Source organism: Hylobates moloch, unplaced genomic scaffold (genome assembly GCF_009828535.3).
Source record: "Hylobates moloch isolate HMO894 unplaced genomic scaffold, HMol_V3 SCAFFOLD_10, whole genome shotgun sequence".
Classification (NCBI taxonomy): domain Eukaryota; kingdom Metazoa; phylum Chordata; class Mammalia; order Primates; family Hylobatidae; genus Hylobates; species Hylobates moloch.
The window spans coordinates 26,883,539-26,899,597 of NW_026652285.1; the positions used below are offsets into that span (position 1 = coordinate 26,883,539).

General features: G+C 45.7%; 1 protein-coding gene across 9 annotated transcripts in view; it reads left to right on the forward strand.

Annotated features, from left to right (window-relative positions):
* Positions 1-16,059, forward strand: part of NBR1 (NBR1 autophagy cargo receptor) — a 43,003-nt gene that overhangs the window by 12,308 nt on the left and 14,636 nt on the right. For 8 of the 9 annotated variants that reach the window (XR_009215391.1, XR_009215392.1, XM_058446006.1 and 5 more), the window contains 11 exons: positions 4,528-4,722; positions 7,072-7,149; positions 7,618-7,832; positions 8,963-9,130; positions 9,725-9,934; positions 11,463-11,622; positions 11,717-12,007; positions 12,727-12,876; positions 13,341-13,416; positions 15,163-15,273; positions 15,533-15,697. Coding sequence is in view for 7 of the 9 variants with exons in the window: in XM_058446006.1 (XP_058301989.1) it covers positions 4,528-4,722; positions 7,072-7,149; positions 7,618-7,832; positions 8,963-9,130; positions 9,725-9,934; positions 11,463-11,622; positions 11,717-12,007; positions 12,727-12,876; positions 13,341-13,416; positions 15,163-15,273; positions 15,533-15,697 (1,819 nt within the window). In the remaining 2 variants the exon portion in view is untranslated. The remainder of the gene's footprint in view (positions 1-4,527; positions 4,723-7,071; positions 7,150-7,617; positions 7,833-8,962; positions 9,131-9,724; positions 9,935-11,462; positions 11,623-11,716; positions 12,008-12,726; positions 12,877-13,340; positions 13,417-15,162; positions 15,274-15,532; positions 15,698-16,059) is intronic. The other variant, XM_058446009.1, reaches the window with a different exon arrangement.

The following is a 16,059-nucleotide window of genomic DNA, read 5'->3' on the forward strand; positions in this document are numbered from 1 at the left end:
TGCGGTGGCGCAATCTTGGCTCACTGCAACCTCCACCTCTGGGGCTGAAGTGAGTCTCATGCCTTAGCTTCCCAAGTAACTGGGATTACAGGTGTGTGCCACCACACCCAGCTAATTTATTTCGTAGTTTTTAGTAGAGACAGCGTTTTGCCATGTTGGCCAGGCTGGTCTCAAACTCCTTACCTCAAGTAATCCGCCTGCCTCAGCCTGCCAAGGTGCTGGGATTACAGGCATGAGCCACTGTGCACAGCCTACGTCACTCTGTTCTCTATAGCCCATACAATCTTATATTTAAGGCAGAGATGACAGCCACTTTTTGGACATGGAATGCTTTTTTTTGTTTTTAGTTTCTGATTTTTAAAAATTTGTATGTTTAAATATAAAAATGTGTATAAAATGTGATGTTTTGAAATATGTATACATTGTGAAAAGATTACCACAATCAAGTTAATTAACACATCCATCACCTCAGATGTAGTTACCCATTGAATGCTTTTTTTCTTTTTTTTTGCGACGGAGTCTCGCCCTGTTGCTCATGCTGGAATACAGTGGTGCGATCTTGGCTTCCAGCAGCCTACACCTGCCAGGTTCAAGTGATGTTCCTGCTTCAGCCTTCCTAATAGCTAGGATTACAGGCGTATGCCACCACGCCCAGCTGATTTTTGTATTTTTAGTAGAGATGGCATTTCACCATGTTGGCCAGGCTCATCTCGAACTCCTGACCTCAGGTGATCCTCTTGCCTTGGCCTCCCAAAGTGCTGGGATTACAGGTATGAGCCACTGCGCTTGGCGTCTTTTTTTTTTGAGACAGGGTTTTACCATGTTTCCCAGGCTAGTCTTGAACTTCTAGGCTAAAGCAACCCATCCACCTCAGCCTCCCAAAGTGCTAGGATTAGAGGTGTGAGCCATCACGCCCGGCCCCTTTTTTTCTTTGACATATGTGTCATTCTTTTTGTTGTTTTTTGAGACGGAGTCTTGCTCTGTTGCCAGGCTGGAGTGCAGTGGTGCAATCTTGGCTCACTGTAACCTCCACCTCCCGGGTTCAAGCAGTTCTCCTGCCTCAGCCTCCCGAGTAGCTGGGACTATGGGTGTGTGCCACCACACCCAGCTAATTTTTGTATTTTTAGTAGAGACAGGGTTTCACCATGTTGTCCAGGGTGGTCTCAATCTCTTGACCTCGTGATCCACCTGCCTCAGCCTCCCAAAGTGCTGGGATTACAAGCATGAGCCACTGCGCCCAGCGACACGTGTGTCATTCTGTCATAGAGGCTGGAGCACAGTGGTGCAATTATGGCTTACTGCCCCCTCAACCTCCCAGGCTCAAGCAGTTCTCCCACTTCAGCCTCCTGAGTAGTTGGGACCACAGGTGTGCATCACCACACCTGGCTGGTTTTGTTTGTTTGTTTTTGAGTCTTGCTCTGTCACCCAGACTGGAGTGCAGTGGTACAATCTCAGCTCACTGCAGCCTCCACCTCCTGGATTCAAGCAATTCTCATACCTCAGCCACCCTAATAGCTGGGATTACAGGAATGTGCCACCACACCCAACTGTTTTTTGTATTTTTAGTAGAAATAGGGCTTCACTATGTTAGCCAGGCTAGTCTTAATCTCCTAGCCTCAAGTGATCTGCCTGCCTCAGCCTCCCAAAGTGCTGGTATTACAGGTGTGAGCCACTGTGCCCAGCTACCACACCTGGCTAGTTATTTTTATTTTTAAAAAGTTTTTTTTCACTGACAGCACTTGTTAAAAAAAAATCACTTCGATATATTTTTTTGAGATGGGATCTCACTGTCACCCAGGCTAGAGTGGTATGATCACAGCTCACATAGCTGGAGTGCAGTGGTATGATTGCAGCCTTGACTTCCTGGGCTCAAGTGGTCTTCCTACCTCAGACTCCTGTGTAGCTGGGACTACAGGAACATACCACCATGCTCCGATAATTTTTAAATTTTTGTTTTTATAGAGACAGGGCCTTGCTGTGTTGCCCAGGCTTGTCTTGAACTCCTGGGCCCAAGTTATCTGCCTCAGCCTCCCAAAGTGCTCGGATTATAGGCATGACCCACCTCTTATCGCCCCAAAATACTATTCTTTCTTTTTTTGAGACAGAGTCTCACTTTGTTGCCCAAGTTAGAGTGCAGTGGTGCCATCTCAGCTCATTGCAACCTCCGCCTCCTGGGTTCAAGCAATTCTCCTGTCTCAGCCTCCTGAGTAGCTGGGATTACAGGTGCACGCCACTATGCCCAGCTAATTTTTGTATTTTTAGTAGAGATGGGGTTTCACCATGTTGGACAGGCTGGTCTCGAACTCCTGACCTCAGGTGATCTGCTCAGCTCAGACTCCCAAAGTGCTGGGATTACAGGCATGAGTCACCCTGCCTGGCCCCAAAATACTATTTTTATTGGAAAAGCAAATGCTTAATTATAGGACATATCTTTAAGTTTCTTGAGTTTTTGTTAGTCTAGAATTAACCTTTTTGGAAACCTGAGTTAAGATTCCATAGAGAAAGTCTTGTATAAAAACCAATTAGACTGGGCGCAGCGGCTCACACCTGTAATCCCAGCACTTTGGGAGGCTGAGGTGGGTGGATCACAAGGTCAAGAGATGGAGACCATCTTGGCTAACATAGTAAAACCCCATCTCTACTAAAAATAGAAAAATTAGCCGGGTGTGGTGACGCACGCCTATAGTCCCAGCTACTCGGGAGGCTGAGGCAGGAGAATCGCTTGAACCTGGGAGGTGGAGTTTGCAGTGAGCCAAGATTGCACCACTGCACTCTAGCCTGGCGACACAGTGAGACTCCATCTCAAAGAAAAAAAAAAACAAACAGAAAAATAGTAACCCAGAAAATCTTACCTAATTTGCCATCTTAAAACCTACTTTTGGCCGGGCGCGGTGGCTCAAGCCTGTAATCCCAGCACTTTGGGAGGCCGAGGCGGGTGGATCATGAGGTCAGGAGATCGAGACCATCCTGGCTAACACGGTGAAACCCCGTCTCTACTAAAAAATACAAAAAAATTAGCCGGGCGTGTTGGTGGGTGCCTGTGGTCCCAGCTACTCGGGAGGCTGAGGCAGGAGAATGGCGTGAATCCAGGAGGTGGAGGTTGCGGTGAGCCGAGATCGCGCCACCGCAAAAGACTCCGTCTCAAAAAAAAAAAAAAAAACAAAAAAAAAACCTACTTTTATGGGGTTTTTTGTTTTTGTGGAATAAAGCAACACAATACTTTTTTTTTTTTTTGAGATGGAGTCTCGCTCTGTTGCCCAGGCTGGAGTGCGGTGGTGCAATCTTGGCTCACTGCAAGCTCTGCCTCCCGGGTTCACGCCGTTCTCCTGCCTCAGCCTCTCCGAGTAGCTGGGACTACAGGCGCCTGCCACCACGCCCGGCTAATTTTTTGTATTTTTAGTAGAGACGGGGTTTCACCATGGTCTCGATCTCCTGACCTCGTGATCCGCCCGCCTCGGCCTCCCAAAGTGCTGGGATTACAAGCGTGAGCCACCGCGCCTGGCCAACACAATACTTTTGTGGTTTTAATAAAAAAACCAAGTTCATGACCGGCCTGGGTAACATATGACAAAAAATTTTTTAAATTAGCCAACAAGCATAGTGACCCAAACCTGTAATCCTAGCACTTTGGAAAGCCGAGGTGGGCAGAGCCCAGGAGTTCGAGACTAGCCTAGGCAACATCATGAAATTCCATCTCTACAAAAATACAAAAATTAGCCAGGTATGGTGGTACACACCTGTAGTCCCAGTTACTCAGGAGGCTGAGGTGGGAGGATAGTTTGAACTCAGGTGTCCAAGACCGGTCTGGGCAACACAGTGAGACTCCTGTCTCCAAACTAAAACAAAACAAAAACCTTAGCCAGGTGTGGTGGCATGCGCTTGTAATCCCAGCTACTGAGGAGGCTGAGGTGGGAAGATCGCTTGAGCCCAAGAGACAGGCTGCAGTGAGCCATGCACTGCATTCCAACATGAGTGACAGAGCAAATTGCCATCTCAAAAAAATAAAAATAAATTTCTAGGCTGGGCACGGTGGCTCACACCTGTAATCTCAGCACTTTGGGAGGGCGAGGTGGGTGGATCACCTGAGGTCGGGAGTTTGAGACCAGCCTAGCCAACATAGTGAAACCCCATCTCTACTAAAAATACAAAAATTAGCTGGGTGTGGTGGTTGGCACCTGCATGTAATCCCAGCTGCTTGGGAGGCTTAGGCAGGAGAATCGTTTGAACCCAGGAGGCGGAGGTTGCAGTGAGCCAAGACCGTGCCATTGCACTCCAGCCTGGGCAACAAGAGCAAAACTCCGTCTCAAAAATAAATAAATAAATAAATAAATTTCTAGTTAACATTCTTACCAAAGAAATAGCAAATTGAGTGTAAACGTTATATTTGTTGTTGGATTTAATAAAGCAAACACAAATCCTAGTATTTTCTAGCATAACTTACTACACTTCTGTTTTGATGTCTTTGAAATGTTACTTAGGAGAAGATAATCACATCGCATGTTTTTGTTTCATAATGTATGCTCTTAGATGGCAGTTAAACAGGGAAACCAACTGCAGATGCAAGTCCACGAAGGGCACCATGTCGTTGATGAAGCCCCACCCCCAGTTGTAGGAACAAAACGACTAGCTGCCAGGGCAGGGAAGAAGCCACTTGCACATTACTCTTCACTGGTAAGAGTCTTGGGATCAGACATGAAGACCCCAGAGGATCCTGCAGCGCAGGTATGAAGGGTATGGCCCAGTCTGTCCAATATCTTTTCTTTTTTCTTTCTTTTTTTTTTTTTTTAAAGCTGAACAGGTTTCTTTATTTTTTATTATACTTTAAGTTCTGAGATACACGTGCAGAATGTGCAGGTTTGTTATATAGGTATACACGAGCCATGGTGGTTTGCTGCACCCATCAACCTATCATCTACCTTAGGTATTTCTCCTAATGCTATCCCTCCCCTAGCACCCCACCCCCCGACAGGCCCCCGTGTGTGATGTACCCCTCCCTGTGTCCATGTGTTCTCATTGTTCAGCTCTCACTTATCAGTGAGAACATGCTGTGTTTGGTTTTCTGTTCCTGAGTTAGTTTGCTGAGAATGATGGTTTCCAGCTTCATCCATGTCCCTGCAAAAGACATGAACTCATCCTTTTTTACGGCTGCATAGTATTCCATGGTGTACATGTGCCACATTTTCTTTATCCAGTCTATCATTGATAAGCATTTGGGTTGGTTTCAAGTCTTTGCTATTGTGAATAGTGCTGCAATAAACATACGTTTGCATGTGTCTTTATAGCAGAATGATTTATAACCCTTTGGGTATATACCCAGTAATGGGATTGCTGGGTCAAATGGTATTTCTGGTTCTAGATCCCTGAGGAATCGCCACACTGTCTTCAACAATGGTTGAACTAATTTACACTCCCACCAACAGTGTAAAAGCATTCTATTTCTCCACATCCTCTCCAACATCTATTATTTCCTTGTTTTGAAACGGAGTCTCGCTCTATTGCCCAGGCTGGAGTGCAGTGGCGCAATCTCGGCTCACTGCAAGCTCTGCCTCCCGGGTTAATGCCATTCTCCTGCCTCAGCCTCCTGAGTAGCTAGGACTATAGGCACCTGCCACTACGCCCGGCTAATTTTTTTTATTTCTAGTAGAGACGGGGTTTCACCGTGTTAGCTAGGATGGTCTCAATCTCCTGACCTCGTGATCTGCCCGCCTTGGCTTCCCAAAGTGCTGGGATTACAGGCGTGAGCCACTGCGCCCGGCCTCTAACATCTATTATTTCCTGACTTTTTTTTTTTTTTTTTTTTTTTTTTCAGTGTCTCCCCTCCTCCCCCCCGCTGGTGTAGAGGTGTGGTTTGGTCTCGGTTTTTTTTTTTTTTTGAGACAGAGTCTCACACCTTCGCCCTGGCTGGAGTGCAGTGGTGTGATCTCGGCCCACTGCAACCTCTGCCTCCCAGGTTCACGTGATTCTCCTGCCTCAGCCTCCTGAGTAGGTGGGATTACAGGCACACACCACCACACCTGGCTAATTTTTTGTATTTTTAGCAGTGACAGGGTTTCAGTATGTTGGTGAGACTGGTCTGGAACTCCCGACCTCGTGGTCCACCCCCCTTGGCCTCCCAAAGTGCTGGGAGTACAGGCGTGAGCCACCATGCCCAGCCCTGTTTCCTGACTTTTTAATGATTGCCATTCTAACTGGAGTGAGATGGTATCTCATTGTGGTTTTGATTTGCATTTCTCTAATGACCAGTGATGATGAGCTTTTTTTCATAGGTTTGTTGGCTGCATAAATGTCTTCTTTTGAGAAGTGTCTGTTCATATCCTTTACCCACTTTTTGATGGGGTTGTTTTTTTTCTTGTAAATTTGTTTAAGTTCCTTATAGATTCTGGATATTAGCCCTTTGTCAGATGGATAGATTGCAAAAATTTTCTCTCATTATGTAGGTTGCCCGTTCACTCTGATGATAGTTTCTTTTGCTGTGCAGAAGCTCTTTAGTTTAATTAGATCCCATTGTCAATTTTGGCTTTTGTTGCCATTGCTTTTGGTGTTTTAGTCATGAAGTCTTTGCCTCTGCCTATGTCCTGAATGGTATTGCCTAGGTTTTCTTCTAGGGTTTTTATGGTTTTAGATCTTATGTTTAAGTCTTTAATCCACCTTGAGTTAATTTTTGTATAAGGTGTAAGGAAGGGGTCCAGTTTCAGTTTTCTGCATATGGCTAGCCAGTTTTCCCAACACCGTTTATTAAATAGGGAATCCTTTCCCCATTGCCTGTTTCAGTCTATCCAATTTCTAGATTTATTTCTCATTGTCTTTGTTGTAAGATTTGCACATTTATCAGAGATTTGGGAATTATTGTGCTCCTCTCTCTGACTTTTGAAACTGGTAATAGTTTACTTCTGTAGAAGGGGAGCAGGCTAGAGACTTTGTTTTCCTTTAGTATGCCTTCATACTGTGACTTTTTAAAAAATTATATACTTGCATGATTTCACAAAAGAAACCTCAGAATAATACACTCCAGGAAAAGTATTTTAAATAGAAAAAGTAACCTCTAACATCTCGGCTTGTATTTCCTCCCAGTCGTTTCCACCTGCTCCATGTGACACAGACCAGCCTCAAGACAAGCCTCCAGACTGGTTCACAAGCTACCTGGAGATGGTGAGTGTTCTCTCTCGCTTGGGTTTTAACTGCGGTGTTGGCACAGGTGGAATGTGGAAGAAATAGAAAACTGAACCCAGGTGGCTGCTGCCTCTGGTACAGGTGAAGAGTGGTAGCTTATAATCTCCAAACTTAGAATAGTTCCAGTTGAGAAAGCTCTAACCTTTGCAGTGAAGTGTCAGAAAAAGAGGGAGTCTAATTTTAAGCATGTAAGGGAGAGGGACAAATCTCTGCTTGAGAAAATGTTAGAAATTTACTTATCAAAAGGACTTCTTGATATTTTCTTCAAACCAGTTTAGCTGTGGAAGGAATAGACCTTTTGCTATGTTTCTGTCTATTTAGTAGCAGTTGTTTATTGTGTTTTTGTATTATACCAGAGACAGTTAGGTTTCAGATCTACTGATATCTTCACACTTTTTTCCAATATTGGAACTGAGTTTTTTCCCCACCTTCTGCTCCATATTCTAGTTCAGAGAACAAGTGGTTAAAGAAACGGTTGAGAAGCTTGAACAGAAATTACATGAAAAGCTTGTCCTCCAGAACCCATCCTTGGGTTCTTTTCCTTCAGAAGTCTCAATGCCTACTTCAGAAGAAACATTGTTTTTGCCAGAAAACCGGTTCAGCTGGCATATTGCTTGCAACAACTGCCAAAGAAGGATTGTTGGTGTCCGCTACCAGTGTAGGTAAGCAGTTGCTTGGGAGTAGCTAGCTAGTGATAGACTTTACAGCTTTTACCTCCCTGGCTTTCTGTGTAGGTAAAGGGAAATTAATTGTACCCTGTTTCTGAGCATTAGATGTTGTAGCTATGAGTTGGAAGCACAAGCTACTCTTCACCCACATGCTTTGTGGGTTGTAACTGTTCAGATTGTTATGTTCAAATGTGCATTTGGATTAGCAAAGCCAGGCAAAATTATGTTCCCCTGAATGGACAAAATTAGATCACTAAGGGTAGTTCCTCGGTTGTTCCAAATGCCTTTTTTTTTTTTTTTTTTTGGTGACAGGGTCTCTGTCACCCAGGCTGGAGTGCAGGGTGCAATCATGGTTCACTGCAGCCTCACCCTCCTAGGCTCAGACAATCCTCTCACTTCAGCCTGCCAAGTAGCTGGGATCACAGACACGGGCCACCATGCCTGCCTTTTATTTATTTATTTATTTATTTTGAGAAGGAGTCTTGCTCTGTCGCCCAGGCTGGAGTGCAGTGGCGCAATCTCGGCTCACTGCAAGCTCCACCTCCCTGGTTCATGCCGTTCTCCTGCCTCAGCTTCTCCGAGTAGCTGAGACTACAGGTGCCCGCCACCACGCGCGGCTAATTTTTTTTTTTGTATTTTTAGTAGAGACGGGGTTTCACCGTGATCTCGATCTCCTGACCTCGTGATCCGCCCGCCTCGGCCTCCCAAAGTGCTGGGATTACAAGCGTGAGCCACTGCACCCGGCCGCTGCCTTTTAATTAGTTTTTTTAGAGATGGGGTCTCCCTATATTGCCCAGGCTAGTCTCAAACTCCTGGACTCAAATGATCCTCCTCTCCATGGCCTCCCAAAGTGCTGGGATTACACACATGAGCCACTGTGCCTGGCCCCATGTACTTTCACATCTTACCTTCCTCCCATAGATTTTCCTTTGAAATGGATATGGGTTAAGTGTTATTATCCTCATTTTATTAATGAGGAAAATTGAGGCATGGCATAGTCAGATGGCATGCTCAGGTTACCTGCTAGTTGGTACTGGAGCAAACATAGAAGTATGGTCTTATATCTCCCTACCCCAGGTACTTCCTATTCTGCCATTGTGTATTGTGCCATTCTTTCCCCACAGCCTATGCCCATCCTACAATATCTGTGAAGATTGTGAAGCAGGGCCATATGGCCACGACACTAACCACGTCCTGCTGAAGTTGCGGAGACCCATTGTGGGCTCCTCTGAACCGTTCTGTCACTCAAAGTACTCTACTCCTCGTCTTCCTGCTGCTCTGGAACAAGTCAGGTAAAACCCTCTACATGGAGATGCTTATTCTCTGATTGACTTCTTGGTTCTGGTGACAAGGTGTGAATCACAAAACTACAGATAGTCTCCTTAGTTCTGCTCATTTTCAATTGATGTGCAATAATGAAGACAGTTATCCAAAGTTAGTGAAATAGAAATAATAGCTATAAAAAGAAATTAAGAAACTAAAGTAGGCTGGGCACAATGGCCCATAACTGTTATCTCAGCAACTTGAGGGGCTAAGGTGGGAGGAGTGCTTGAAGCCAAATATTTGAGACCAGCCTGGGCAACATAGCAAGATCCCATCTCTACAAAAAAATTTAAAAATTAGCCAGGCGTGGTGGTGCATACCTATAGTTTCAGCTACTTGGGAGTCTGAGGTGAGCAGATTGCTTGAGCCCAGGAATATGAGGTAGAAGGGAGCCATGATTACACCACTGTACTCCAGCCTACATGACAGAGTGAGACCCTAATTCTAAAACAAAAAAAGAAATTAAACTGGAAGCTGACACTGATGGAGATTGCAATTGGCTCTACATAGCTTCAGAATTTATTTGTGACTTTCTTTTAAGACCTGCTTTTATTATCTCACAGGCTCCAGAAACAGGTTGATAAGAACTTTCTTAAAGCAGAAAAGCAAAGGTTGCGAGCTGAGAAGAAACAACGTAAAGCAGAGGTCAAGGAACTTAAAAAGCAGCTTAAACTCCATAGGAAAATTCACCTGTGGAATTCAATCCATGGACTCCAGAGCCCCAAGTCTCCTTTAGGCCGACCTGAGAGCTTGCTGCAGTCTAATACCCTGATGTAAGCCCTAGGGCTGGGGTGGGAGCCAAAACTTTAGGCCCAGCTCTCTGAAACTGGAACTTCAACCAACTTCCGTCTTATTTATTGGTAGCCCTTAACACCCAAATCTTTAAAACTTTCCATTATCTGGTCTTAGTATTTTTTTTTGTTTTTTGTTTGTTTTTTGAGACAGAGTCTTGCTCTGTCGCCCAGGCGGGAGTGCAGTGGTGCGATCTCGGCTCACTGCAAGCTCTGCCTTCAGGTTCACGCCATTCTCCTGCCTCAGCCTCCTGAGTAGCTGGGACTACAAGCACCCGCCAGCACGCCTGGCTAATTTTTTGTATTTTTAGTAGAGATGGGGTTTCACCATGTTAGCCAGGATGGTCTCGATCTCTTGACCTCGTGATCCGCCCGCCTTGGCCTCCCAAAGTGTTGGGATTACAGGCGTGAGCCACAGCACCCGGCTTTTTTTTTTTTTTTTTTTTTTTTTGAGATGGAGTCTCACTCTGTCGCCCAGGCTGGAGTGCAGTGGCATGATCTAGGCTCACTGCAACCTCCGCCTCCCGGGTTCAAGTGATTCTCGTGCCTCAGCCTCCTGAGTAGCTAGGATTACAGGTGCGTGCCACCATGCCCGGCTAATTTTTGTATTTTTTCAGTAGAGACGGGGTTTCATCCTGTTGGTCAGGCTGGTCTCAAACTCCTGACCTCATGAATCCACCCGCCTTGGCCTCCCGAAGTGCTGAGATTACAGGCGTGAGCCACTGCGCCTGCCTGGCCTGGTCTTAGTATTATTAAAGGGTGTTTTGGTAGTTTTTTGTTTGTTTGTTTTGTTTTTGAGACAGAGTCTTGGAGTCTCACCTGTTGCCCAGGCTGGAGTGCAGTGGCACGATCTCGGCTCACTGCAAGCTCCACCTCCTGGGTTCACGCCATTCTCCTGCCTCAGCCTCCCGAGTAGCTGGGACTACAGGTGCCCGCCACCATGCCCAGCTAATTTTTTGTATTTTTTAGTAGAGACAGGGTTTCACCATGTTAGCCAGGATGGTCTCGACCTCCTGACCTCGTGATCCATCTGCCTTGGCCTCCCAAAGTGCTGGGATGACAGGCGTGAGCAACCGTGCCTGGCCAAGTTTGGCAGTTATTTTTGACACTTGTTTTGTTTCCTTCTTCAGAAAGATAGAAACCACTAAAGTTCAGAATGGCGGGGTCCCTTTCTTCATTGGAGGCAATCTGCAATTGAAGCAAAAGGAACAAATGTTTTAAAAGCCTGACTCTCTAGGTGTTGTATTTATAGGCCCCTTTAATTACTCTTACCATGACTTTTTAAGCTCAGGAGTGAGACCTATCCTCTGTTTTGTTTTATTGTTTTAAGTTTGTCAGAAAATTTATTGTTTCTAATATGTGGTCCTATACTAGTAATATCAGTATTATTTTTAAGGCAAATGGGTTAGTACATTTTCAAGAGTCACAGTCAGACTCTCAAGCTAGTGTGAGGTATTCAGAAGCCTTCACACCCAACAGCAAGTGACTAAGCATCTGAATTTCTATTCAGACTCCCTTTGCAGCCCTATACCCCCGTTATGCCAATGCTCAGTGCAGCATTTGTGGATGAGAATTTGCCTGATGGGACTCACCTTCAGCCAGGAACCAAGTTTATCAAACACTGGAGGATGAAAAATACGGGAAATGTAAAGTGGAGTGCAGACACAAAGGTAATTTTTCCCACAAAATGCGAAGATGAGGTGATTTGAAGTGGCAGAGTGCTCAGCTGACAAGCTTGCTTTCTCTTCTTACTGTTCTTTTCAGCTCAAGTTCATGTGGGGAAACCTGACTTTGGCTTCCACAGAAAAGAAGGATGTTTTGGTTCCCTGCCTCAAGGCCGGCCATGTGGGAGTTGTATCTGTAGAGTTCATTGCCCCAGCCTTGGAGGGAACGTATACTTCCCATTGGCGTCTTTCTCACAAAGGCCAGCAATTTGGGCCTCGGGTCTGGTGCAGTATCATAGTAGATCCTTTCCCCTCCGAAGAGAGCCCTGATAACATTGAAAAGGGCATGATCAGCTCAAGCAAAATTGATGATCTCACCTGCCAGCAAGAGGTGAGCATTGACTGACAGGCTTTGGCCTAGTATCCAAATCTTAGTTAGAGAGGAGATGGCTAAAACTAAAAGAACCCACTCATAGCTGGTTGTTTTCCAGAAATCTTGAAAGGTTAGCATCTCCCCCTGCCCCAACACATTTCTATGCTGATATTTGGCCTCTTCCTTAGGGTGTTTGTTTTGGTGTCTTTAGGGTCTTGCTGCAGGTAGTCCCTGAATATTTTTGTACCTCTTTGTAATGTTGCATGGTCAGCCTGTTGGCTGCACAAGGGAAAAAGGGGCTTCTGGCCTGGGCTGGCCTGTGGAACTGCTGAACTGATAGCTTTACTCCTTAACATCCATCTCTCCTGAAATACCCTGTGTATGTTCCCTAAATACTAATGAGGTCTTGCCCTGGTTGCTACTTAGTGCGCAGTTTTTTAATGCAATTTCGCTGTATTAGTGAGGCAGAGTGTTTACTGCTTAAAGTTATCCAATGTTAATTTTCTGGTTTTGACTATTACAGTTAATATAAATTGTCATTAGGGGAAGCTGGGTGAATGTGAATTCTCTCTGCTGTTTTTACAGCTTTTTCTATAACTAAAAATATATCAAAAACATTTATTAAGTTTTTTAAAATATGGAGGTACAGCAGCGTTTTTATTTTTGGGGGCATTATCAGCCTGCCTCTTCAGTTCTGTTGAAGGCCTAAAATTTGTCTCAATGGTTTGTCTCTATAGGAAGCTTTTCTTCTGGCTAAAGAAGAAAGACAGCTTGGTGAAGTGACTGAGCAGACAGAAGGGACAGCAGCCTGCATCCCACAGAAGGCAAAAAATGTTGCCAGTGAGAGGGAGCTCTACATCCCATCTGTGGATCTTCTGACTGCCCAGGTGGAAGATTCAGCACTTTGAAGGGCAAGGGACAGAGGGAGAGAGCACAGGAGAGAAGGTGGTAGAGCCATAGGCGGTAATCAGGAAATCAGAGATATGCCCACTTTGATCTAGTCAGGTATATTTAATGGGAAGGAGATCACCCATGGAAGCAAGTTTGTAATCTAGATGTTTCCTCTTTGAATTGGGAACTCAATCCTGTACTTCCCCACAAACTCCCTTTAGTTGCCTCTTCACTTCAGCCTAGCTAATTCTCCTTCATACCTGCTGCATTTTCTCTTTCCTGCTATTGGGTTATTTCAACATCTAATCCCCATTTAACTCTTCTTGTTTTCACTTGTCTGGGGACAGGCATGAATTTGAACAGAGTTGAATACAAAATGATGTGGAAATGGTCTACAGGTCCCATCAAGACATGGCTCCAGCATGCACTCCAAACAGCCTAACATTGTCTTTTTTTATAGGACCTGCTGTCCTTTGAGCTGTTGGATATAAACATTGTTCAAGAGTTGGAGAGAGTGCCCCACAACACCCCTGTGGGTAAGAATGTCACTCATTTCATCTTGTTCATCTTACTAATAGGCACAAAAGTACCACAGCCTAGACACTGGTAGTGTTTTATTCTGAGGAAATGGCAAGGATTTCTCCCACAGTAGGACAATAAAGCAGCAATCATGGATCCGTTTTCCTTCTTTCCTGTCCTTTGTCAAAAGCAACAACATGTTGGGCATGGTGGCTCGTGTCTATAATTCTAGCTCTTTGGGAGGCCAAGGCAGGAGGATCACTTGAGGCCAGGGTTTGAGACCAGCCTGGGCAACATGGTGAAACCCCCATCTCTACAAAAATTACTTTTAAAAATTAGCTGGGTGTGGCCAGGCACGGTGGCTCACGCCTGTAATCCCAGCACTTTGGGAAGCCGAGGCGGGCAGATCACCTGAGGTCAGGAGTTTGAGACCAGCCTGACCAACATGGAGAAACCCCTTCTCTACTAAAAATACAAAATTAGCCTGGCATCGTGGCACATGCCTATAATCCCAACTACTCAGGAGACTGAGGCAGGAGAATTGCTTGAACCCAGAAGGTGGAGGTTGCAGTGAGCTGAGATTGCACCATTGCACTCCAGTCAGGACAACAAGAGCAAAACTCCGTCTCAAAAAAAAAAAAAAAAAAAAAAAAAATTAGCTCGGCCTGGTGGCCTGTACCTGTGGTCCCAGCTACCAGGGAGACTGAAGTGGGAGAATCTCCTGATCCCAGGAGGCAGAGGCTGCAGTGAGCCAGGATTGTGCCACTGCTCTCCAGCCTGGACGACAGAGTGAAACCCAATCTCAAAAAACAACAACAAAAAAGAGGCTGGGCATGGTGGCTCACGCCTGTAATCCCAGCACCTTGGGAGGCCAAGGCGGGTGGATCACAAGGTCAGAAGTTCAAGACCAGCCTGGCCAAGATGGTGAAACCCCATCTCTACTAAAAATACAAAAATTAGCCCGGCATAGTGGCAGGTGCCTGTAATCCCAGCTACTCGGGAGGCTGAGTTAGAGAGTTGCTTGAACCCGGGAGGCAGAGGTTGCAGTGAGCCGAGATTGTGCCACTGCATTCTAGCCTGGGTGACAGAGCAAGACTCCATCTCAAAAAAAAAAAAAAATAAAAAACAATAAAACAAATTCGTGCAAGGCTTTTCCACTATAAAGCAATCCTCTTCTCTTCTTTTTCCTCTACATATTTGTGTCCTTTTGTTCCTTTATGTTCATGGTTTTGTGTCTTGGCCACAGCTTTCCAGGCTAAATAACTGTGATTCTGCCTGCATTGATTGATCTGAGATATTTTGCATACTTACTGGTCTGGAGAAATTTTTTGTAACAGACCTCAAAGCATATCTTGGTCTGCAGGAGGCAAGAAGCCCACGAACTGCTACTTCTGGACACTGACTATTGATGATATGATACTTTCTCTTTTTTTTTTTTTTTTTTTTTTTGAGACGGAGTCTCGCTCTGTCCCCCAGGCTGGAGTGCAGTGGCGCAATCTCGGCTCACTGCAAGCTCCGCCTCCCAGGTTCACGCCATTCTCCTGCCTCAGCCTCTCCGAGTAGCTGGGACTACAGGCGCCCGCCACCACGCCCGGCTAATTTTTTGTATTTTTAGTAGAAACGGGGTTTCACCGTGGTCTCGATCTCCTGACCTTGTGATCCGCCCGCCTCGGCCTCCCAAAGTGCTGGGATTACAGGCTTGAGCCACCGCGCCCGGCCGATACTTTCTCTTGATTGATGGTTCTCCTGTCTTCATTCTCCAGATATGACTCCTTGCATGTCTCCTCTGCCACATGACAGTCCTTTAATAGAGAAGCCAGGCTTGGGGCAGATAGAGGAAGAGAATGAAGGGGCAGGATTTAAAGCACTTCCTGGTAAGGGATTAAACATTTTTAAAGTATTTGCGTCCTCCCTTTCCATATCATACCCTATTTTACAGCTATCCCCTACTGACCCTACTTTAGCACGTAAATGCGCTTTCTTTCTGTAGCATCTCGTGTTTTGAAGTCTCCTCACCTTCACGTGGCACACATAGCGGCTATTCCTTGGTTTAGTTTTAGCATGGGTAATGACTGGTGAATGTTCCTCAGCACTTTAAACACCAAGTGCAGACAAGGTTCGTGTGTCTTTCAGATTCTATGGTGTCAGTAAAGAGGAAGGCTGAGAATATTGCTTCTGTGGAGGAAGCAGAAGAAGACCTGAGTGGGACCCAGTTTGTGTGTGAGACAGTAATCCGATCCCTTACCTTGGATGCTGCCCCAGACCACAACCCTCCTTGCAGACAGAAGTCCTTGCAGAGTGAGTGTCCTTGCATTTCCCTCACCTAGCAGGGTGGCACCTGAATTGTGACTTCCAGACTTGACTAGTTAGATGTCCTCTTCTTCACTGAGACTGAAGGGAGAGTGATCTTAGTTAGAAGTTCCGATCTTGGTGGGGCGTGGTGGCTCAAGCCTGTAATCCCAGAACTTTGGGAGGCCGAGGCGGGTGGATCACAAGGTCAGGAGATTGAGACCATCCTGGCTAACATGGTGAAATCCCGTCTCTACTAAAAATACAAAAAATTAGCCTGGCGAGGTGGCGGGTGCCTGTAGTCCCAGCTACTTGGGAGGCTGAGGCAGGAGAATGGCGTGAACCTGGGAGGCGGAGCTTGCAGTGAGCCA